This window comes from Callorhinus ursinus, unplaced genomic scaffold, assembly GCF_003265705.2.
Source record: "Callorhinus ursinus isolate GAN/ISIS: 27379988/994484 unplaced genomic scaffold, GSC_fseal_2.0 scaffold31, whole genome shotgun sequence".
NCBI lineage: Eukaryota > Metazoa > Chordata > Mammalia > Carnivora > Otariidae > Callorhinus > Callorhinus ursinus.
Window position 1 is genome coordinate 16836883 of NW_027397093.1, and position 23884 is coordinate 16860766.

Consider the following 23884-nt stretch of genomic DNA (forward strand, 5'->3'; position numbering starts at 1 on the left):
AGAAGAAGTTCAGAAGTATAAACATCATTTAGGAATAAGGAGCAGAGTTTGGCATTGTTTACCTTGCATTATGATTCCTGTAAGCAAGGAGTCTTTCTGAAGATACAACAATTGGACCTACCAATAGGAATAGATAGTAGCTGAGACACCTGTGAGAGGGGACACCTTGTGATGGCAGCATTCATTTTATTCTTCTTTGTCAACTGTACAGCACAATGTTAGCTTCCCAGGATGAGTAAACTGGTTAGTTACACAGCCACAGTAGGGTGTGCAACAAACCAAACCAAACCAAGTGAAAAAACCCTCTGAATTGTCATCTCTAATAAGGCAGTAAATTAGCTGTGTGCTGTTTGGCATTTTGCAGTTTTTACTGACTTGTTTTTTATTGCTCCTTTTTTATTACAAGAATAATATATGTTCACCTTAGCAAATGCATATGAGTAAAAAGAATAAAATGTAAACCATCTGTGACCCCGTTATCTAGTGATAACTGGGCTGTTTTGGTATATAAGCTTTTTCATATTTTATAAATATACATAACATATATATTTATAAAACTGGCATTGTACCGTACATATTTTAAATTTTATATTTATATTTTGACCCAGTGACATGTACAGTCTTCTTTGCTTAGTGAATTTTGACATAGTACATACAGGCTTGTAACCTTTTCTTCACCAAAAAAATGGAGTGAACATTTCCCAGGCATTAGGTATGTTTCCACATCATTTTATTACTCAAAGGATTTTATTTATTTATTTGACAGAGAGAGAGAGAGTGCGCGTGCACAAGCAGAGGGAGGGGGAGGAAGAAGCAGACTCCCCGCTAAACAGGGAACCCAATGCGGGGCTCCATCCCAGGACCCCAGGATCATGACCTGAGCTGAAGCTTAACGGACTGAGCCACCCAGGTGCCGCTATACTGCATTTTATTTTTTCCTGTGTCAGACACTTGGGCTGCTTCTACCTTTTGGCTATTGTGAATAATGATGCTACAAACATGGGTGTACAAATACCTGTTCAAGTCCTTGCTTTCAGTTCTTTTGGGTATACACCTAGAAGTGGAATTGCTGGATCGTATGGTAATTCTATGTTTAATTTTTTGAGGACTCGCCACCCTATTTTCCATAGCAGCAACTTCACATCATTTTAAAGCCATTTGTCGGTTCTTCTGGTCAGTATTTTGTGATACCCAAGTAGGCCCCAAATACCCCAAGGGATGTAAATTTCTCAAAACAAAAATAGCTATACTTTATTTTAAAATTCCATACAGAGGGGCACCTGGGTGGCTCAGTCATTAAGCGTCTGCCTTTGGCTCAGGTCATGCTCCCATTGTCCCAGGATCGAGCCCCACATCAGACTCCCTGCTCAGCAGGAAGCCTGCTTCTCCCTCTCCCACGCCCCCTGCTTGTGTTCCTGCTCTTGCTGTCTCTCTCTCTGTCAAATAAATAAAATCTTTAAAAATAAATAAATAAAATTCCATATAGAAGTTTAGTAAAAGAGGATATACAATAAAGATTTTGTAAAAATGGTGCTTCAGTGCTTTATTTCTTTTCCAAAATAAACCTTAAAGAAGATGCATATACGTGAGCTCAATGAAAACGTGTTTTTTTTTTTTCAAGGTGATAATGTTTAAAGGGTTAAGGGTGGTTAAAATGTTGCATCCGTGACCAGTCACCTTCTTCTCTAAATCCTAGACCTGACCTGCATATCCTAGGGCCACATCGAGCTGAAACACACTCCCTGAACCTACCTTGGGTGGATACACGAGTCTGGAGATAGCCAGCTCGGGAGCAAAGGTACAGTGAACTAAACCTGGTCATCATACAGTTCTCCTTCTCACTGTCCTGTTTTATTTCCTGCATAGTATAAATCACTATTTTAATTGATCTTGTTTGTTTGCATGTTTCCTGTCTGTCCCCCTCCATCAGAATGTAAGCTCCTTAAGAACTGACTTACACCTTTTCCTACAATCACACTGGGCACAAATCAGGTTCTCAATAAATACTTGCTTTTTTTTTCATCTTTTTTATTGTTATGTTAATCACCATACCTTACATCATTAGTTTTTGATGTAGTGTTCCATGATTCATTGTTTGTGCATAACACCCAGTGCTCCATGCAGAATGTGCCCTCTTTAATACCCATCACCAGGTCAATAAATACTTGTTGAATGAATAAATTATCAAATGATTGAAAATTTGCTCTCCTAGTCTATTTCCTTCTACTCTTAAACTATTTAAAAAAATTATGAAATATTCTAAACACTCAGAAAAACACCCACTACTCAGATTTAACAAATTCTAAGAGTTTTATTATGTTGCTTCAAATTTTCTTCCATCTCTTAAAAAAAGGAAAAAAGTTAAAAATATACAGGAAATGGAGAAATGGCTAATTTGGGGAGTATGTAAAAATGGTCAGTCTTTGTCAACCCATAAAATGAATGGTTCAAGTGCATTACTTACATAAACTTAAACTACAGATCCCAGGCAGCATTGCAACAGTTCGGCATGTGGCCTATTCTTTTCTCTTCTGCAAACAGCCAATGAAAGGTAGAGTTTACAAAGGTCTAGGATGACATCTGGCATATTGACTGCGGTCAGCCTCAAATCAAGTTATTGCTGTTTGGGACGGGCTGCTGAAAACCAGATCTAAAAAGGCTTTTCCGATTAATTCGCAGCTTATTCTCTCTCTTGTTTCAGAGGGAAGAGAAGCTGATTTAGTAATTGAAATGGATGCAATACTAAGTTACAGGTCAGAAGACACTGAAGATTACTACATGCTGCTGGGGTGTGATGAACTGTCTTCGGTAAGACAGTGGATAATGCTCTTCTTTTTCAAGTTTTTATTTAAGGTGGTAACTTTGAGCTTTTAGTCACATTGCCTAGAAACCTAATCTTATATTCTTTTAAAGCATGTTTGGCTTAGAGAAAGTTAAGTATTTAAATCTTGGGTCTTTACTTGGGTAGAGTCCTTTTGCAATTTTATAGATGTTTGTGATTGAATATGTGTATTCTGTCACATGGCCATAGACTCTATTTCAAATACACTAAAAATATGTATTTGAAATTTTATTGTAGTGCTCTTGGCCATGTTTCACAGAATACATAAGCTAAATCTTTATTATGGTATTTTATACTAAAATTGAGATCAATGTAATTTTCTAGTAGTGTTTTTAAAATGTTTTATTAAAATATGTACTTTTATATAAGCAGTTGAATTATATAAGCCAAGAAACGTCCTTTTATGTTAACGTTTTAAATCATGTGAGAGAAATTACTTAAAAGTGTGGCTTCTGAAACAAAATGTGTGAAAAACTCTGTAGTTGTTCACTTGATCTACAATGAAATGTTTTTAAAGGGCTACACAATGATGAAGGTTGTAAAAGTTTTTTAAATTATGGAAAATTAATTTATAATTCTACTTTCCAAGGATAACACTATTAATGCTTGGTTTATTAATCTTCAGTCTTTTTCCTACGGTTTTTGGAGACATGTTTGGGAAGATATATATTTACTTGTTGATTCCTGCTTTTTACCCACTCAAGGATTTCTCCATGCTATTAAAAACACTCTTCATACATATTTTAATGTTGCACATTTTGTTTTATTGTTGTATCACAATTGATTATTCCCTTATTGTTAAATATTTCATTTATTCCTAGTTTTTCAATGTTTTAGATACTGTTGAGATGAATAGGAAGTATATTTCAATTATATTATTAAATATATTTTATATAATTATCAAAATGTTTTTATTTTATTACTAAAATATGCCTATTAATATTAAAATATTTTAAATCAAAATATTTTTCTATTTATCTTTGTTTCATAAGGCTGGAGTTAAGTAACAAAATGTGCTTAATTTTGTTTGGAAAATAGAATGTGACGGTGGACATAAAGGATTAAAATCTCTATTGTTATCACACTGAGGGAGTTATCTTAAGAATCTTCTAGTTAAGCACACACACACACACACACACACACACACGCACGCACACACCTGGTTATAATACTCCTTTAGTTGTGTGTTTCTCCTTTAGGATAATATGTTACTCTTGTTTGCTTTAGTGGTGATTTACTTTTATAGCAATTGAGAAAGCTTATTGACGTTTTTACCATCTGTTATGAATTATACTATTGCCAACTAGTTTTTGAAGGAGCTTTTTAAAATCAAAGGAACATAATTTAACTTGATAAGCTTCACAATTTGGATTTAAAAAAATATTGTTATTCTAAGTTATAAAGTAAAGGTCATTATATCCCCATAAATAAATCCCTAGACCCTTTTAGTCCGTCTTTTATAGTTATGTTATTGTTTCCTCAGTCTACAAAGAAGGAGAAGGATAAGTTTTGAATAGACTGAAAAAAATGATCCTATTGTTTATTTATAATGTTTATAACAGTCTCTTTCATTATAGCTAGCAATTTTGTCACATGGCATATGTGGCATATATTAAAAGGAGAATGAAAGCATTGTCTTGCCATTCCTTCTTTACTGATTCTGTCAATGACATAGCATGTTTAGATTACAATCATTTATTTAAAATGAAATGATCTGTCACAATTTTGTCAATTCTTTTTATATGTATCTTTCCCCTCTTCATATATATATTTCCCATTTAAGAAAGATTTTATTTTTTTTTATTTATAATCTCCACACCCAGTATGGGGCTTGAACTCACAACCCCAAGATCAAGAGTCACATGCTCTACCAACTGAGCCAGCCAGGCACCCCTAAAAATATTTTAATTCCATTTTTTGAGTATTTAGTGTGACGTTTCCTTTACTTGATTTGTATTGGATGGATTTCTTTTACTTCAAATATTCCTTGATTTGATGCTTTAAAAAGTTGACCAGAACTGTTCATACTCGAAAGCAATTTAGCATTTGTAATTTCAAAGCAACTTCATATTTTGATTCTATTTATAACAACTGTGTTGGCACACACACACACACATATAATTCTTTTGCTTTAGTATATAGTTCTTACAATTTAAAACTTCTGTTGAAAATTAATGAAATGACATAGATAAACCCTGGGAGGGTTTCCACACTGTTGAGTAGAAAACAGCATACCCTCATTTCAAAAACATTTACTGAAGGTTGATTCCAAGTTAGTCAGCTTTTTTGCCTTGAATCAGATTTTACACAAAAGACACATGTTATGAAATCTTCTAAAGTCCTTATTAATGCATACACCACACACTGGTGATATAAGACATCCTCTCTTTTTTATAACTTACTTGATTTTTTGATATTTGGCCACCATTTCAATCCCGATTTCAAGATTTCACAGATTTAAAAATTGAGCATAAACTTGATAAATGGAGAGACTTATTTTTTGTTTCTAGTTCTCTTTCTTATTGACTTCAGACCACCTGGGTTCAAATCTTACCATTTACTAGCTATGTGACCTTAGGAAATGGTTTAACTTTTCTATTCCTTTGTTTCCTAATCTGCAAATAGGGGTAATGATAGTACCCACCTCATAGAGTTATTGTGGGGATTAAATGAGACATGATAAATAAAGTGCTTAGAACAGTGCCTGGCACATTGTGGTGTGGGCGTGGGCATGGACATTGTTTTGGCCTCACACTAATACTGTATACTTGGAACTTTGTAAATTTAGACTACTCCATAATTGACATTATTTTTTTAATGTTTTATTTTTGAAAAATTTTTTCCTTTTTTTTTTTTTTTGAGTCAGTTCTATGCCCAACCTGGGGCTTGAATTTACAACCCCAAGATCAAGAGTCATATGCTCTACCAACTGAGCCGGTCAGGTGACCCAAAATGATCTTTTTAAATTTATTTTTATTTATTTATTTATTTATTTTAAAAGATTTTTATTTATTCATTTGAGATACGGAGATACAGAGAGAGAGAGAGAGAGAGAGAGAGCATGAGCAGGGAGAGAGGCAGAGGGAGAGGGAGAAGCAGGCTCCCTGCTGAGCAAGGAGCCGGATGTGGGGCTCGATCCCAGGACCCTGGGATCATGACCTGAACTGAAGGCAGGCGCTTCACCGAGCCACTCAGGTGCCCCAAAATGATCTTTTTTTAGAAAAGATTTTATTTTTAAGTAATATCTACACACAATGTGGAAGAGTTCCACGCTCCACCGACTGAACCAGCCGGGTGCCCTCCAAAATGATTTTTTCTTTTTTTTTTTTTAAGATTTTATTTATTTATTTGTCAGAGACAGAGAGAGCACAAGCAGGGGGAGTGACAGGCAGAGGGAGAGGGAGAAGCAGGCTTCCTGCTGAGCAAGGAGCCTGATGCAGGACTCGATCCCAGGACCCTGGGATCACCACCTGAGCGGAAGGCAGACGCTTAACCAACCAAGCCCCACACAGGTATGCCCTAAAGATTTTATTTCTTTCTTTGCGAGAGAGAGAGGGAGAGAACACAAGGGGGGTGGGGGAAGGGTAGAGGGAGGGAGAGAAGCAGACTCCCCAGTGAGCAGGGAGCCCGACAGTGGGTTCCATCCCAGGACCCCAAGATCACTATCTGAGCCAAAGGCACTTAACCAACTGAGCCACCCAGGCGCCCCCCAAAAAAGATTTTTTAATAGACTTTATAAGACCAGTTTTAGGTTCATAGCAAAATTGAGCAGAAGGTATAAAACTTTCCCCTACACTTCCTTCCCTCCACTCAGGCATAGCCTCCCTGTTAACAATATCTCCTCTAGAATGGTTCACTTGTTATAATGATGAACCTACATTGACACGTCACTATCACCCAAAGTCCATAGTTTGTATTATGGTTCACTCTTGGGTTTGTACATTCTATAGGTTTGGACAAATGTATAATGACATTTATCATACAGAGTAGTTTCACTGCTCTAAAAATCCTCTGTGCTCCACCTATTTGAATAATTTTTGGCATACAGAAAAGTTGTAAAAATAATACAGAGCTCCTATATACACTGCATCCAGCTTCCCTTAATGTTAGCATCATATTTACAGTTATCATGCACAGTAAAATTATACAATAATTATCAGAAAATTAATATTGGTATAAAAGTATTAACTTAACCAGGGGCCAGCGAGCAATTTTTTTTGTTTTTGTTTTTTTTGTAAAAGACCAGTTAGACAGAGTCAGGACTAGAGTGAGGTAAACAGGGCACTTAGGACACACACAAAATTTTTTTTAAGTTTTTTTTTTTAAGATTTTATTTATTTACTTGTCAGAGAGAGAGAGAGAGAGATAGCACAAGAAGGGGGAGTGACAGGCAGAGGGAGAGGGAGAAGCAGGCTCCTTGCTGAGTAGGAAGCTTGATGTGGGACTCAATCCCAGGAAACTGGGATCATGACATGAGCTGAAGGCAGACGCTTAAACGACTGAGCCACCCAGGCGCCCAGGACACAAAATTTAAGGAGGCACTAACTCTCAGGGTTGTGCAAGTGCAGAAACCTGAGAGAAGAGAGAGAGAGAGAGAGAGAGAGGGAGAGAACCTCCTTAAACCTAGGCATACTGTTTGTCTCACCCTGGTGCTGGCCCTGAGATAGCAAACATTTTACTTTATTTTTATTTTATTTTATTATTTTATTATTTTTTTAAAAAGTAGGCTCCATGCCCAGCATGGCTTGAACTCATGACCCCAAGATCAAGACTTGAGCAGAGATCAAGAGAATGATACCCAACTGACTGAGCCATCGAGAGCCCCCCCTTTTTTTTTGAGCTAGAAAACATTTTAGATTTTGCAGGATTATGGTCTCTGTCACAGCTACTCAGCTCTGCCAGTGCAAGAAAGTAGCCATAGATAATATGTGAAATGAATGACGATGGCTATCTTCCAATAAAACTTTATTTAAAAAACAGGTGACAGGCCGGTTTTGGCCTTTGGGCCAGAGTTAGTTAACCTCTGATCTAAAGGATAGGTCTCATTGTAATTTCATCAGTTTTTCTACTAATGTCCTTTTTCTCTTCCAAGATCCAAGCCAGAATTCTTTATTACACTTAGTTGTCTTTTTCCCTTAGTTTCCTCCACAGTGACAATTTCTCATACCTTCCTTGTCTTTCATGATATGGACACTTTGAAAAGTAATGGTCAGTTATTTTGCAGGATGTCCCTCAATTTTGGTTTGTTTCAGATTTTCTCTTGATTAGACTGAGGTTATGTGTTTTTGGAAAGAACACTGCCGAAGCCATATTGTACCTTTTTCAGTGTATCACCTCAGGGCTACACGATGCTGATATGTCTTATTGACCTGAACACATAGTTAAGGTGGTGTCTGTCAGGTTTCTTCTGCCAGGTTTTTGCATTGTAGAGTTACTAGTTTCCCATTTGTAATTAACAAATATTTTTGGTGAAGATTCTTGGAGACTGTAGTGTGTCTCCTCAGATTTTCACCCACTGATTTTAGCATCCTTTGGTGGATCTTGCCTATAACAATTACTACTATAGCGTTTGCCTAATGGTGGCTTTCTATTTTCCTCATTCATTTTATATTTATTTCTCAGAATTCTTCCGTAAAGTTATCCTTTCTCCCATATTTATTTATTTATTCAACTATTTTCGTCACTATGGATAATAGTTATTGCATTTTATGGATTATAACACAATACTGCCATTATATATTTTGTGGATCAAATTGTTTCTCTGGCTCATGTTTTGATTATCATTTGATTAGAACGATGTAGGATCATCCCATGGGATTTATTTCAGGGATATTGTTAATATTTGGAGTTTTAGGGGGGACATCCAGTTTCACGCTAAATAAATTGAAGTGATGGATACTGATTTTTTTCTCTTAAAATGTTTTTATTATGAAAAATTTCAACCATATATAAAAGTAGAATAGAAACAATGAATCCTCATAGATACTCAGCTCAGATAGTTACCACTGGATACTAATTAACTCGCTTATTGAAATGAGTCTTTTCTACAGCATATCAGTTTCCATCACTAGAATCAGTTCTTTCTTTTTTCTTTTAAGATTTTATTTATTTATTTGACAGCGAGAGAGACAGCGAGAGAAGGAACACAAGCAGGGGGAATGGGAGTGGGAGAGGGAGAGGCACGCTTCCCGCAGCCCGATGTGGGGCTCAATCCCAGGACCCTGGGATTATGACCGGAGCCGAAGGCAGATGCTTAATGACTGAGCCACCCAGGCGCCCCTAGAATCAATTCATTCTTTTAATGAATAAATCACAATTTCCAGAAGGCTCCTATTATGCTGTAATCATGTTATTTAAAGAACATCTGTCAGTCAATCGTCAAGTATTTATTCAACACCTGGCATCTGGCCAGTACTGGAAGTGATGGGGGTAAAACCAAACCAAACCAAACCAAAAGGTGAAAATAGTGCAAGTGTATAAGAAACCTGGCATCCAGCTCAGGAGCCAAAGCTAATGCAAAGGAAACAATTTGAGAAAAAGTAAGTGCTGTGCTATGTGGTACTATTTATAAGTGCAACAGGAATTAAAGGAAGAATATCTGAAAAGATTTCAGAGAAGAGATGAGACTTGAAATGATCTTACTAGGTAAAAGTTCAGACACATGGAGGGAAAGACAGAGGGTGTTTGTGTGGCCAGGGAAATTTGGAGAGGATCCATCCAAGTGGGAATCAAATGAGTGCCTATTGCACACTCGAGTATTCCCTGAACAGATCAAAATATTGTGCTAATAGGCTACGGAAAAATAAGTTTTTAAGTTTTAAAACTTAATTTCTAAAACTAATATATTTTCAATAAGGAAATATGGAGTATGAAGATACAATAGAGAAAAATGTTAACCTAATGCTTAACATCTTGGAGTATGACATATGGGTGTGTGCACATATGCTGTATTTATGGCTTTTTTTTTAAAGATCTTATTTATTTATTTATTTTAGAGAGAGAAAAAGGGGAAGGGGCAGAGGGAGAGCGAGAGAGAGAGAGAGAGAGAGAAACTCAAGCAGACTCCATGCTGAGCATGGACCCTGAGGTGAGGTTTGATTGATCTCAAGACTTCCAAGATCATGACCTGAGCAGAAACCAAGAGTCAGATGCTTAACTGACTGTGCCACCCAGGCACCCCTATTGATGTGTTATGTAGGTACATGCACATATATGTAAATATATTTTTTAAAGATTTATTTATTAATTAGAAAGAGAGAGCCTGCACGTGAGGGGGGGAGGAGCAGAGGGAGAAGGAGAGAGAAGCCGACTCCCTCCTGAGCAGGGAGCCCTATGTGGGGCTCAATCCCACCACCCTGAGATCAGGACTTGAGCTGAAATCAAGAGTTGGATGCTTAACTGACCAAGCCACCTAGGCCCCCTATGTGTAAATATTTGTAAGTGCGTTTCCATGTGTATTTAGGATCAGACTACCTTCATTCAAATACTGGCTCTGCCACTAGGTGTGTGGTCTTGGGACAATTACTTAACTTTTCTATTTCTTGGTTTCCTAATCTGTAAAATGGGAAAAATTACAGTACCTCACAGAGTTGCTATGGGAATTAAATGAGATGTTATATGCACAGTGCTTAGAACAGTGCCTGGCATATAGTAAGTCTCAATAAATCTTAGCTATGGGGTGGCTGGGTGGCTCAGTTGGTTAAGTGTCTACCTTCGGCTCAGGTCATGATCCCAGGGTCCTGGGATTGAGCCCCACCTGGGGCTCCCTGTTTGGTGGGGAGTCTGCTTCTCCCTCTGCCTGCTGCTGCCCCTGCTTGTGCTCTTTCTTGCTCTCGCTCTCTGTCAAATAAATAAAATCTTAAAAAAAATATCTTAGCTATTATTATTATTGTTATCATCTATATACACATACGCATATACATTACATAATCCTTTTTAAGGTAAAATATTATGGTTTTATGCTGCATATAATGCTTTGTAGTTTACATTTCCTCATAGAAATATGTTACATAATTTTTCTCAGATTATTTAAAGTCTACTACAAGATGATTTTTTTATTTTATTTTATTTTTTTTATTTTTATTTTTTTTAAATTTTACTTATTTATTCGTGAGAGACGGGGAGAGAGAGAAGCAGAGGGAGAAGCAGGCTCCCAAGGAGCAGGGAGCCCGATGCGGGACTCGATCCCAGGACCCTGGGATCATGACCTGAGCCGAAGGCAGACGCTTAACCATCTGAGCCACCCAGGCGCCCATACAAGATGATTTTTTTAATGACTGCAAAATATCTCAGCCTATAGCAGTATTTCAATTAACTTTAATATCTTATTGTTGGACACATAAGTTTTTGTTTAAAATTTATAACACTTTATTCAATGAACCTTCTTTTTTAAAATTTTTTATTGTTATGTTAATCACCATATATTACATAATTTGTTTTGGTGTACTGTTCCATGATTCATTGTTTGTTCGTAACACCCAGTGCTCCATGCAGAATGTGCCCTCCTCAATACCCATCACCAGGCTAACCCATCCCCCCAGCCCCTCCCCTCTAGAACCCTCAGTTTGTTTTTCAGAGTCCATCATCTCTCCTGGTTCGTCTCCCCCTCTGACTTACTCCCCTTCATTCTTCCTCTCCTGCTATCTTCTTCTTTTTCTTTTTTCTTAAAATATGTTGTGTTATTTGTTTCAGAAGTACAGATCTGTGATTCAACAGTCTTACACAATTCACAGCACTCACCGTAGCACATATCTTCCCCAATGTCTATCACCCAGCCACCCCATCCCTCCCACCCCCGACCACTCCAGCAACCCTCAGTTTGTTCCTGAGATTAAGAATTCCTCATATCAGTGAGGTCATATGATACATGTCTTTCTCTGATTGACTTATTTCACTCAGCATAACACCCTCCAGTTCCATCCACGTCGTTGCAAATGGCAAGATCTCATTCCTTTTGATGGCTGCATAATATTCCATTGTGTATATATACCACATCTTCTTTATCCATTCATCTGTCGATGGACATTTTGGCTCTTTCCACAGTTTGGCTATTGTGGACATTGCTGCTATAAACATTGGGGTGCACGTACCCCTTTGGGTCCCTACATTTGTATCTTTGGGGTAAATACCCAGTAGTGCAATTGCTGGATCGAATGGTAGCTCTAATTTCAACTGTTTGAGGAACCTCCATACTGTTTTCCAGAGGGGTTGCACCAGCTTGCATTCCCACCAACAGTGTAGGAGGGTTCCCCTTTCTCCACATCCCCGCCAACATCTGTCGTTCCCTGACTTGTTAATTTTAGCCATTCTGACGGGTGTGAGGTGGTATCTCATTGAGGTTTTGATTTGGATTTCCCTGATGCCGAGCGATGTTGAGCACTTTTTCATGTGCCTGTTGGCCATTTGGATGTCTTCTTTGGAAAAATGTCTGTTCATGTCTTCTGCCCATTTCTTGATTGGATTATTTGTTCTTTGGGTGTTGAGTTTGATAAGTTCTTTATAGATTTTGGATACTAGCCCTTTATCTGTTATGTCATTTGCAAATATTTTCTCCCATTCTGTCGGTTGTCTTTTGGTTTTGTGGACTGTTTCTTTTGCTGTGCAAAAGCTTTTTATCTTGATGAAGTCCCAATAGTTCATTTTTGCCCTGGCTTCCTGTGCCTTTGGTGATGTTTCTAGGAAGAAGTTGCTGCGGCTGAGGTCGAAGAGGTTGCTACCTGTGTTCTCCTTTAGGATTTGGATGGACTCCTGTCTCACGTTTAGGTCTTTCAACCATTTTGAGTCTATTTTTGTGTGTGGTGTAAGGAAATGGTCCAGTTTCATTCTTCTGCATGTGGCTGTCCAATTTTCCCAACACCATTTGTTGAAGAGACTGTCTTTTTGCCATTGGACATTCTTTCCTGCTTTGTCAAAGATAAGTTGACCATAGAGTTGAGGGTCCATTTCTGGGCTCTCGTTTCTGTTCCATTGATCTATGTCTCTGTTTTTGTGCCAGTACCATACCGTTTTGATGATGACAGCTTTGTAATAGAGCTGGAAGTCCAGAATTGTGATGCCGCCAGCTTTGTTTTTCTTTTTCAAGATTCCTCTGGCTATTCGGAGTCTCTTCTGGTTCCATACAAATTTTAGGATTATTTGTTCCATTTCTTTGAAAAAAGTGGATGGTATTTTGATGGGGATTGCATTGAATGTGTAGATTGCTCTAGGTAGCATTGACATCTTCACAATGTTGGTTCTTCCAATCCATGAGCATGGAACGTTTTTCCATTTCTTTGTGTCTTCTTCAATTACTTTCCTGAGTATTTTATAGTTTTCTGAGTACAGATCCTTTGCCTCTTTGGTTAAATTTATTCCTAGGTATCTTATGGTTTTGGGTGCAATTGTGAATGGGATCGACTCCTTGATTTGTCTCTCTTCTGTCTTGTTGTTGGTGTATAGGAATGCCACTGATTTCTGTGCATTGATTTTATAGCCTGCTACTTGACTGAATTCCTGTATGAGTTCTAGCAGTTTTGGGGTGGAGTCTTTTGGGTTTTCCACATAAAGTATCATATCATCTGCAAAGAGTGAGAGTTTGACTTCCTCTTTGCCGATTTGGATGCCTTTGATTTCTTTTTGTTGTCTGATTGCTGTGACTAGGACTTCTAATACTATGTTGAATAGCAGTGGTGAGAGTGGACATCCCTGCCGCGTTCCTGACCTTAGGGGAGAAGCTCTCAGCTTTTCTCCATTGAGAATGATATTCGCTGTAGGTTTTTCGTAGATGGCTTTTATGATATTGAGGTATGTACCCTCTATCCCTATACTCTGAAGAGTTTTGATCAAGAAAGGATGCTGTACTTTGTCAAATGCTTTTTCTGCATCTATTGAGAGGATCATATGATTCTTGTTCTTTCTTTTGTTAATGTTTCAATGAACCTTCTTATAACTAAATAATTTTCCCACCTCTGACTATCTTCTTATACAAATTCCTAGAATTGGAACTGTTATATCAAAGGATGAAAAAATTATAGGCTTTTCATATATATATACATGTATATATACATATATATCTAATTATATCATTCTTTGATACATATGTACATATATATTTCTGGGAAATTTGCATCCTCACTGGGAGAGCATGAAAATGTTCATTTTTTTGCACCCTCAGTGACACTGGTCATTATCATGCCTTGGATGTTTTGATTTATTTGATTTTGAGTAAAGTTGAACATTTGTTTGTATGTTTATTGGCCAGCATAATAGGCAGTTTTCCAGACCGTTGAACATTGCATCAGGAAGGCAGGATTCAGTGGACCTTGACATGGAGGGCCTCATTTGTCCATGGGCTGCAGTTGGCACAGGCACATGGGATGGAGATGCCCGGAGATAAACAGAACATTCTCAAAACAAACTAACCCACTTTACTAGTTAGTTTACCCAGAACCAGTCCTACATAAGTGGCTTGTGACAAATTTTGTGACACTAAAACTGTAAAGAGTAATGAAAGACAGATATGGAGTATTCTTGATTTTTTAAAGTAGAAAATTGGCAAAGTAAAGAAAATATAAAGAAGAAACTAACAATCACAAGCATTAACACTATTGAGAATCAACCATTTTGATACATTTGCTTCCATGGGCTAATACTAGAATGTGTTTTTTTCTTTTTTTTACTAGAATGTTTTCTAATGGGATAGGAATGAAAAAATAAAACAGTAACAACAAAACCTTCCAAATTTTCTACCTTTGATAGATAGGTATAATTTTATCTATTTATCTTATTAAAATCCTCCAATATATATACATAAATATGTGTATAGCCGTGTGTCTTGAAGGGTGTAACCTGTTATCCTGGGGGGATGAGGAATAAAGTGGCTTTTACTTTTTGTTCTGTATTGATATAAACTTTTTCTTTTTTTTCTTTTTAAAAGATTTTATTTACTTATTTGACGGAGAGAGACACAGCGAGACCAGGAACACAAGCAGGGGGAGTGGGAGAGGGAGAAGCAGGCTTCCCGCGGAGCAGAGATCCCGATGCGGGGCTTGATCCCAGGACCCCGGGACCATGACCTGAGTGGAAGGCAGACGCCCAAAGACTGAGCCACCCAGGCGCCCCTCATATAAACTTTTTCGAAGAGAGATTGTGAATAATCATAAGTAACCTAATTAAAAAATGCTTACTACTATTAGAATCTTTAGAATTTTTAATATTTTAAAATTTAAAAGCAAGTCTCATTCTTAATTTTCTTTGTTATATAAGCAGTTTATAGTGACTGATGGTTAAAGGGAACACCCAGGAAGAAGAAACACAATTAATTACAGTTCTTTTTTTTAATATTTTTTATTTATTTATTGAGAGAGAGAGGATGGTAGAGAGAGAGCATGAGAGGGAAGAAGGTCAGAGGGAGAGGCAGACTCCCTGTGAGGGAGCCCGATGCGGGACTCGATCCCGGGACTCCAGGATCATGACCTGAGCCGAAGGCAGTCGCTTAACCAACTGAGCCACCCAGGCATCCTTAATTACAGTTCTTAACAGGAAGTCTCTCTCTTCCTGTTATTCCAAGGGATTCTCAGTAGATGCTTAATACGGAAAAGAATAGTTATTAGTCTGGGCACTTAATGCATATGCTTATCTAATACAGTCTGGGTTATAAATGTGAAGAAATTTTTTTTTTTCATTAAAGATTTTTTTTTTTAAGAATTGATTAAGGATGACCCAGAGTTGATAAATTTATGTTTTTTCCATGAGTCTTGTTACCATATTGAGCAGAGCTGCTTGAGAATTTGTTTCTCAAACAAGAGGTAATTTGCTTTCATTAATTAGTGGATAGTAAATATGGAACTTGATAATAGGTCCCTAAGCCTGAAGAATTCGGCCGTATAAAACAGTAGTTAAGATTATTGGATTTGAAGTCCAACTGCTTAGTTAACAAAAAATTCAGCTTTGGGCGCCTGGGTGGCTCAGTTGGTTAAGCGACTGCCTTCGGCTCAGGTCATGATCCTGGAGTCCTGGGATCGGGTCCCGCATCGGGCTCCCTGCTCGGCAGGGAGTCTGCTTCTCCCTCTGACCCTCTCCCCTCTCATGCTGTCTCTCTATCTCATTCTCTCTCTCAAAAAAAAAAAAAAAAATTTTAAAAAAAAAAAAAAAAAAACAAAAAAAAACAAAAAATTCAGCTTTTTTAGTATCTAGCTAAATGATTTCAGACAAGTTACTTAACCACCGACCTTTGGTTTTAGCTATTATTATTGAGGTCTTACTATGATTAGGCTTTGTGTTAAAGGCCCTATTTCTATCCAGCATGCAATGTAAAGATGAGGAAACCAAGGCACATGGAAGTTACATAACTTGCCTAAAGTCTTAGGGCAGAACTGGGATTTAAAACAAAGCAATCAGGGGCACCTGGGGGGCTCAGTCAGTTAAGCATCTGGCTTCCACTGGGGTCATGATCACGGGGTCCTGGGATCGAGCCCGCATCAAGGCCCACATCTAGCCCCTCATGGAGCCCTGCATCGAGCCCCTCATGAGGCCCTCACCAAGCCCCTCACCTATCCCTGTATTGGTGGGGGTCTGCTTCTCCCTCTCCCTCTGCCCCTCTCCACCTCTCCTGTTCTCTTGTGCGTGCACTCTCTCTCTCAAATAAATAAATAAAAATCTTAAATAAATAAATAAATAAATAAATAAATAAAATGAAGCAATCAGATTGCTGAGCCACATAACCACTGTTGTCTCCCATTGCTGTCATTGGAATTACAATTAACAAAGACAAGTCTTGATGATTCATGATAACAAGGATTAAAGGGCTGAGTGAAATCAAATCAAATCAAAATGCCTCTCAAGCCTTATGTTAGTTTGGGAGAAGTTTCTCTTTTCCCAATCAAAGTCTCCAGCCACACTGTTAATTGGTAACAAAATTAACAGGTTTGAATTCTGTCCTTTTTTAAAAATTGCGAAATTCTTTCTTTTTTTTTTTCGAAATTCTTAAAGAAAAAAGAGGGGGCAAAGGCAGAAAGAGGGAACTTTATAATGGATAATTTATAAACTAGACACTCATCCTTGAATAATGAATGATGGCTAAGCATCTTTTAAAGAACTCAGATGATGAAAAAAATGAACTCAGGTGAGTGAACACATCTAAATTTATGTATTCTTAGGATAAACCTATCTGACTATTTTTGACATTTAAATATATATTAGGCTCACAGGTGTCTTGGGCCATCATCTAAATGCAGTTCAGTTGTCATCACAGACTATTATTTAGATAGAAGTTTTTATTGGATGCTTTCTGAGTTTTATTATAAAGGAAATTCTTTCTTCCTTCCTTCCTTCCTTCCTTCCTTCCTTCCTTCCTTCCTTCCTTCCTTCCTTCCTTCCTTTCTTTCTTTCTTTCTTTCTTTCTTTCTTTCTTTCTTTCTTTCTTTCTTTCTTTCTTTCTTCTTTCAGATTTTACTTATTCATTTGAGACAGAGAGATACAGAGAGAGAGAACATGAGCAGGGGGAGAGGCAGAAGCAAGCTCCCCGCTGAGCAAGGAGTCCTTTGCAGGGCTGGATCCCAGGACCCCAGGATCATGACCTGAGCTGAAAGCAGACGCCCAACCATATGAGCCACTCAGGTGTCCCTAGAAGAAATTATTTCTTAGAGTAAAAAGTCAAGGGGCACCTGGGTGGTTCAGTCGTTAGTTAAGCATCTGCCTTTGGCTCAGGTCATGATCCCAGGGTCCTGGGATCGAGCCCCACGTTGGGCTCCCTGCTCTGTGGGAAGCCTGCTTCTCCCTCTCCCACTCCCCCTGCTTATGTTCCCTCTTTCACTGTGTCTCTGTCAAATAAATAAAATCTTAAAAAAAAAAGTCAAAATACAAATATAAGGATCAAAAGAAAAAGTTGGGTTGAATACGGCTGTTTTGAGAAGGAATGATGCCCAGCTTCTTCCTTTATGCCATTTAAGTTGGATTCCTTATTTTAAACATTGATTTTTATTTTAGGTTGAACAAATCATGGCAGAATTTAAAGTCAGAGCCTTGGAATGTCACCCTGACAAACATCCTGAGAACTCCAAAGCTGGTACGTATTTAATAATGCCTGTTTCCCACGAAAATGAATAGCATCTAGAACTAAAAAGCTATTGAATAATAACTAAATTTCCTTTTGTATGTTATGCTCACACTTATTCTTTCATTCAATGCCCAAGAATGTTTTTGCACCATTGGATGGCAGAAGGGGAGGAACTGTGTAGGATCTTTTTCCAATAGTATTGAACTTCCATTTTTCTTTAGCTGTAATGTGCTGCTTCCTGGTTTAAAATGTGTCCATTTTATGCTTTATTTCACTAGCTCTTGAGTGTTAACATGTCTTAAGTATGTTTGTAGCAGGTGATTGCCTTGATTTGAACCTTGCTGTATTTTCTTCATTCTGGGGAACTGAATATGTCTCTGTAGAACATATGATAATATATTCATACTTTTGTTTTTCTTCATCATAATTTAAATTCCATTATCATAAATTTTGACATAAATGCTTATGTATATTTCAGCTTGAAAAAAATATAAACCAATTATCCTTCCTTGACCCGTCTCCCTCCTGCTCCTCTTCTTTCTTTCCTTTTAGAGCCAAACTTCCTGAGAAAGAAGTTCACACTTGCTATCTCTACTTTTCTTCACCAATTTTCAGTTTATCCCAGTCTGACTTCCTCCTCAACTCTCTTGGAATAGCCACCAAGGACTTCCTGGCTGCCAAATCCAAGGGTTACTTTTTAGTTCTTATCTTCCCTGTGTTTGCATCAGAAATTGACACTGTTGACCATGCCTCCTTCAAACACTTTTCTCTTAGATACCAAGATAAACACTCATGCTTTTCCTCCAACCTCGCAGGCTGATCTTTCTGTCTCTGTTGTGACTCCTTCTCTTCTGCTCTAAGGTTCCTAAGATCTCTATTATCACTAATTAGTTTTGTGTGGCTTTGAATTAATTTCACATAAATGGAATCATACAGTCCTCCTTTGTGTGTAGCTTCTTTTGCTTTACCTTGTCTGTGATATTTGCCCATTTTGTACATGTAGAGATAGTTCATTCTTTGTCATTGCTGGGCCTTTAGGTACAAGCCCCTTCATGTGCTCCCTGCCCCGCCCATCTCTACATTTTCATCTTCTCTCCACCACCATACCCACTACTCCATGTTTCTGCCTCACAGAACTACCTTTTTTCCTTAACATGCCCTGTTTTCTACTCTTCAGAGCTCGGACCTTTTTTTTTTTTTTTTTTTAAAGAGAGAGAGAGCGGGGGAGGGGATGGGTGAGGGTCAGAGAGAAATAATCTTTTTTTTTTAAGATTTTATTTATTTATTTGAGAGAGAGAATGAGAGATAGAGAGCACGAGAGGGAAGAGGGTCAGAGGGAGAAGCAGACTCCCTGCTGAGCAGGGAGCCCGATGTGGGACTCGATCCCGGGACTCCAGGATCATGACCTGAGCCAAAGGCAGTCGCTTAACCAACTGAGCCACCCAGGCGCCCCAGAGAGAAAGAATCTTAAGCAGGCTCCATGCCCAGTGCAGAGCCTGGTGCAGGCTTGATCCCATGACCCTGAGATCATGACCTGAGCTGAAATCAAGAGTTGGATGCTTAACCCACCGACTGAACCACTCAGGTGCCCCTCCACTTCAAACCTTTATGCCTGCTGCCTCCTCTGTCTGGCTCCCTCTGAGGCCTGCACACCTCTCTGCTTTGCTTTGATTGGTTAGGTCACTCCTGTGTCAGGTTTCAGCTTAGCCATCGCTTCCTCTGGGAAGTCATCTGTGCCCCACTTACACAGAGCACCCTATACATCAGGCAGAAAACTGTGTATCACACTGTCTCCTTGTTGCCTGTTTGCTTGTCAGTCATACTGAAAGCTCAGTGAGGCAGGCTTCCTGCTATCTTGTTTGCAGTTAATATGCCCCACACCTCACATAGCACCTACCATGGAGGACACTTTGTACAAATCATTTATTAAATGACTGAATGAATAAATTCATGAACATTTCTTTAGGAGACATATTAATTACCTCTTTGAACTGGAGTTACTATTAAGATAAATGTCCTGGGGCGCCTGGGTGGCTCAGTTGGTTGAGTGGCCAACTCTTGATTTCAGCTCAGGTCATGATCTCGGAGTCCTGGGATTGAGTCCGCATGGGGCTCTGAGCTCAGGTGGGGAGTTTGCTTGAGGATTCTCTCTCTCCCTCAGTCTCCCTCTCCCCCCAGCTTGCATTCTCTCCCTCTTTTAAAAAAAAGATAGATGTCCTAACATAAAAGTATACAAATTTAATAAACACTTAAAAACAACCACCACCCCAGGTTATTCTTTAACTGGGTTCTTTTTCAATAAAGCATGGCTTTGAGTTGTTTCTCTGTCCCTGGCAAACAATTTCTATTTGGGATACATGATGAATCACTGTGCAATCATTGCCATTTCTGGTTGCCATAGTAATGGGAGTTTTCACATATGGGCTACCTCGAGGCTTCTTGTTCAGAGAAACATTTAAATGTAAGTATTGTTTAAAATGAAAGGTACACAGACATCAATATCTTCCCCTGTGAGGCTTGCAGTTGATAGATGAGTCAACCTGTGGGTAGAAATTGTTTTCAGATCTGTTCAAGCATCCATTTACTCAATTTGGATTGATATGACTTTCTGAAAATGTAAGTGGTTCTTTATACACTTGAAGAAGGATTAAGGGTACTGATAAAAATGTTTTAAAATATTAAACAGAGCACCTGGGTGGCTCAGTCAGTTAAGCATCCAACTCTTGGATTCAGCTCAGGTCATGATCTCAGGGTTAAGAGATTAAGCCCCACATTGGGCTCTGAGCACAGCAGGGAGTCCACTTGAGACTCTCTCCCTCTCCCTTTCTCTCTGCCCCTACCCCTTCTCCCATGTGTGCGTGCACTCTCTCTAATAAATAAATAAATCTTAAAAAATATTAAACAAAAATTCACCCAGATGCTGAATTTTAGTTTGGCAGAAATCCAGACTACATTTAGGCAGATTTTGAAACATATTTCATCAAGGTGAAAGTTTATAGAGCAACTGCCTGTAGGAGCAATTAAACTTGTATATATATACCTTTTTGGTTCATTAAGTGTAGTCTCAACCATTTCCACTATAATTACTAATTTGCTAGCATGATGGAGTAGTAGATATAGAGCACAGTCTTGTCTGTCTGGATTGCTCCTTGATCCCACTGATGAGCTAGTTGACCTTGGGCAATCTCTTGAGCCTCAGCATTCTCATAGGAAAAATGGGTAGACCAGTAATATATTGCTTCATGCATCTAACATGAAGGACAAATGAGGTAGCTTGCATGCTCAGTGAATGTTGGCAATTATGATTCAGTGGACTTTCTTTTCTTGTTTTTATACAGCATTCCAAGATAAAAAAAATTTCTTTTTTTTTTAAATTTTAGAAAGAGAGTGCATGTGCATTTGTGCATGAGAGCAGGTTGGGGGTGAGGCAGAGAGAGAATCTTTAGCAGGTTCCACACCCGGTGTGCTGTAGAAATTGTGTCACTGAGCACAAAACTCCTGGCTGGTGCTCATGCCAATCCTGTGTATGTGCATGACAGTAAATGTTTCAGGCAAATGCTTTATTAACTTCTCCCTGACCCTGAAGAAAGGGATTTCAGACTAAATTAAAGATCTGTGAAATGGTATTTTTGTTATTGATTTGTAGGCTGCAACGACATTTGGATATTTGAAGGAGAGCTCCTTGTCCTTGCTAACTGATATCTTTCCATGTCTCCATGCTTTCTCACTTTAAAAACTCTTAATTGCTTTTTCCCCTTTGAATAAAAATAACATACAGTAATAAATAATGTTGAAAGTGAAAGTCTGCTCTTATCGCTCCCTGCCAGGGAACCACTATTAACAGTGGTATATTTTCTTCCATATTCTTTTCATAGTATGGTCTGACATTATGTTTTTATTATTATTTTTCAAGTAATTGTAAGTGGTCTACATTTAAAGGTGACTATAATAATACAAATTCAATCATGAAATATGAATTTAAAAGAACCTCTGTATTTTCAGAGTAGATCTAGGAGTTAAAACAGAATCTCTCTCAAAGGTCCTGGCATCATTTGCTCATATAAGCTTGTAAAATGAGATCTCTCTTACCAGAACTGGTAAATGTTTATCTTGTGTGACTCATTTGATTAGCTGACATATTAAAGCACAAATATAAACCCAAACTCATTTTTAATGTGGTAGAGAGGATGGAAGAAGGAAAGGCCAGGTATCAGGCAAAATAAAGTATCTTTAGCTTTCTGCTTATCAATTGTTGTTGAGGGATTGACATCAGAATAATCCCAGGCAGGCTACTTTCATTCTGCAGACTCTGAAACCAGGCTAACAGTAATGTGCAAAGAGAAGGTGACTCATAGATAAATATGTAAATCTTTATAAACACTGCTGTAGTAGTAACTGGCATGTGCATCCATGGTGATAATTTAATGAGCTTTTTATTCGCCTTGGAAAAAGTGACATCTTATTTGTACAGTGAGATATTTAAATTGTCATCAGTGGTAGAAGGATTACTCACTGGAGCAAGCTGCTATGGCAAGATGCTTTTTATTAGTTTATTTATTTTCCTGTAGTTTTCAATAGCCTCATCTTTAGGGTCTTCCCTTTAACTCACTAATGGCTACTACCTCCAGTGGTGATATTAAATAGTTAATGGCCTATTAGGTACTGTGCTGTCCAGCTTTGGGGCAGGGTCTTGGAGGGACCTTGCTGTGGCAGGGAGTATCTTGTTGGGGAAACACTTAAAAGTGGTGATGTTTGGAGGATGGGGGCTCAGGAATAGCAATTCTTTACCAACTGGGGTACAGAATATTTCAGTATTTTCAATACTGTCAGTATTGACTGTACATTTGCCTCAACACCTGTTTGAGAGACTGTGGATTACTTCCCATGGGTTTTTTAAAAAAAGATTTTATTTATTTAAATAATTTTTTTTAAGATTTTATTATTTATTTGAGAAAGAGAGGGATAGAGCACAAGCAGGGGGAGCAGCAGAGAAAGAGGGAGAAGCAGGCTCCCTGTAGGGAGCCTGATGTGGGGCTCGATCCCAGGACCCTGGGGTCATGACCTGAGCAGAAGGCAGACGCTTAACCGACTGAGCCACCCAGGTGCCCCAAAGATTTTATTTATTTATTTATTTATTTTTAGAAAGAGAGAGAGAGAGTGCATGTGAGCAGGGGGAGGGACAAAGGGAGAGGGAGAGCGAGAATCTCAAAGAAACTTGCGCTGAGCATGGAGCCTGGCATGGGGCTAGACCCCACGACCCCGTGATCATGACCTGAGTAGAAATCAAGAGTTGGAAGTTTAACGGACTGAGCCACCCAGGCACCCCCCCCGCCATGAGGTATTTTTAAGCACTATCAGGGCAATTTAAATTAGTTTTCCCACTGATAGTATTAAAATATTCCTAATTCACAAAATGTTTTAATGATATGTGTCATTTCTTTGCTGTTTGGAGCTCAGGGAATAGCACTATATATTATCTTTCTCACACTCAAGATAGGAAGCATTCACTTACTGGTTCATTGAACAAATACCTTTTGAGCACAGGCTATGCTGTTTCAGTGCAAAGGATACGTCAGAGAACAAAACAGATAAAGTCTCTGTTTCCACAGAGTTTGTATTGTGGTAGAGGAGATAGATCATAAAAAACTACCTAATGGCTGGGGGCAAGTACTATAATGAAAAGTAAAGTAGGGCAAGGGAGATAAAGGCATGGGGCTGGTGGGCAGTCATTTTATATAGCATAGTCAGGGAAGACCCCACTCTACAAGACAGGGTCTGAGATGACATCTGGAGGAAGTAAACCATATGAATGCCTGGTCAGACACTCAACTGACTGAACCACCCAGGTACCCCCAAAAGATGATTTTTTCCTCAGTTGAACGGTCTTGGTACTTTTGTAGAAAACCAATTGACTTTGGGCGCCTGGCTGGCTCAGTCAGTGGAGCATGCAACTCTTGCTGTCGGGGTTGTGGGTTTGAGCCCCACACTGGGTGTAGAGATTACTTAAA

At 38.5% G+C, this 23884-nt stretch overlaps 1 protein-coding gene across 2 annotated transcripts in view; it reads left to right on the forward strand.

The window, feature by feature from the left end:
- Window positions 1-2577: 2577 nt before the first annotated feature.
- The window catches only part of DNAJC12 (DnaJ heat shock protein family (Hsp40) member C12), a 35795-nt gene continuing 14488 nt past the window's right edge, over window positions 2578-23884 (forward strand). The window contains exons 1-2 of one of the 2 annotated variants that reach the window (XM_073878925.1): window positions 2578-2853; window positions 17807-17885. In XM_073878925.1, coding sequence (XP_073735026.1) covers window positions 2731-2853; window positions 17807-17885 — 202 coding nt within the window. In that variant the 5' untranslated portion in view covers window positions 2578-2730. The remainder of the gene's footprint in view (window positions 2854-17806; window positions 17886-23884) is intronic. The other variant, XM_025850329.2, reaches the window with a different exon arrangement.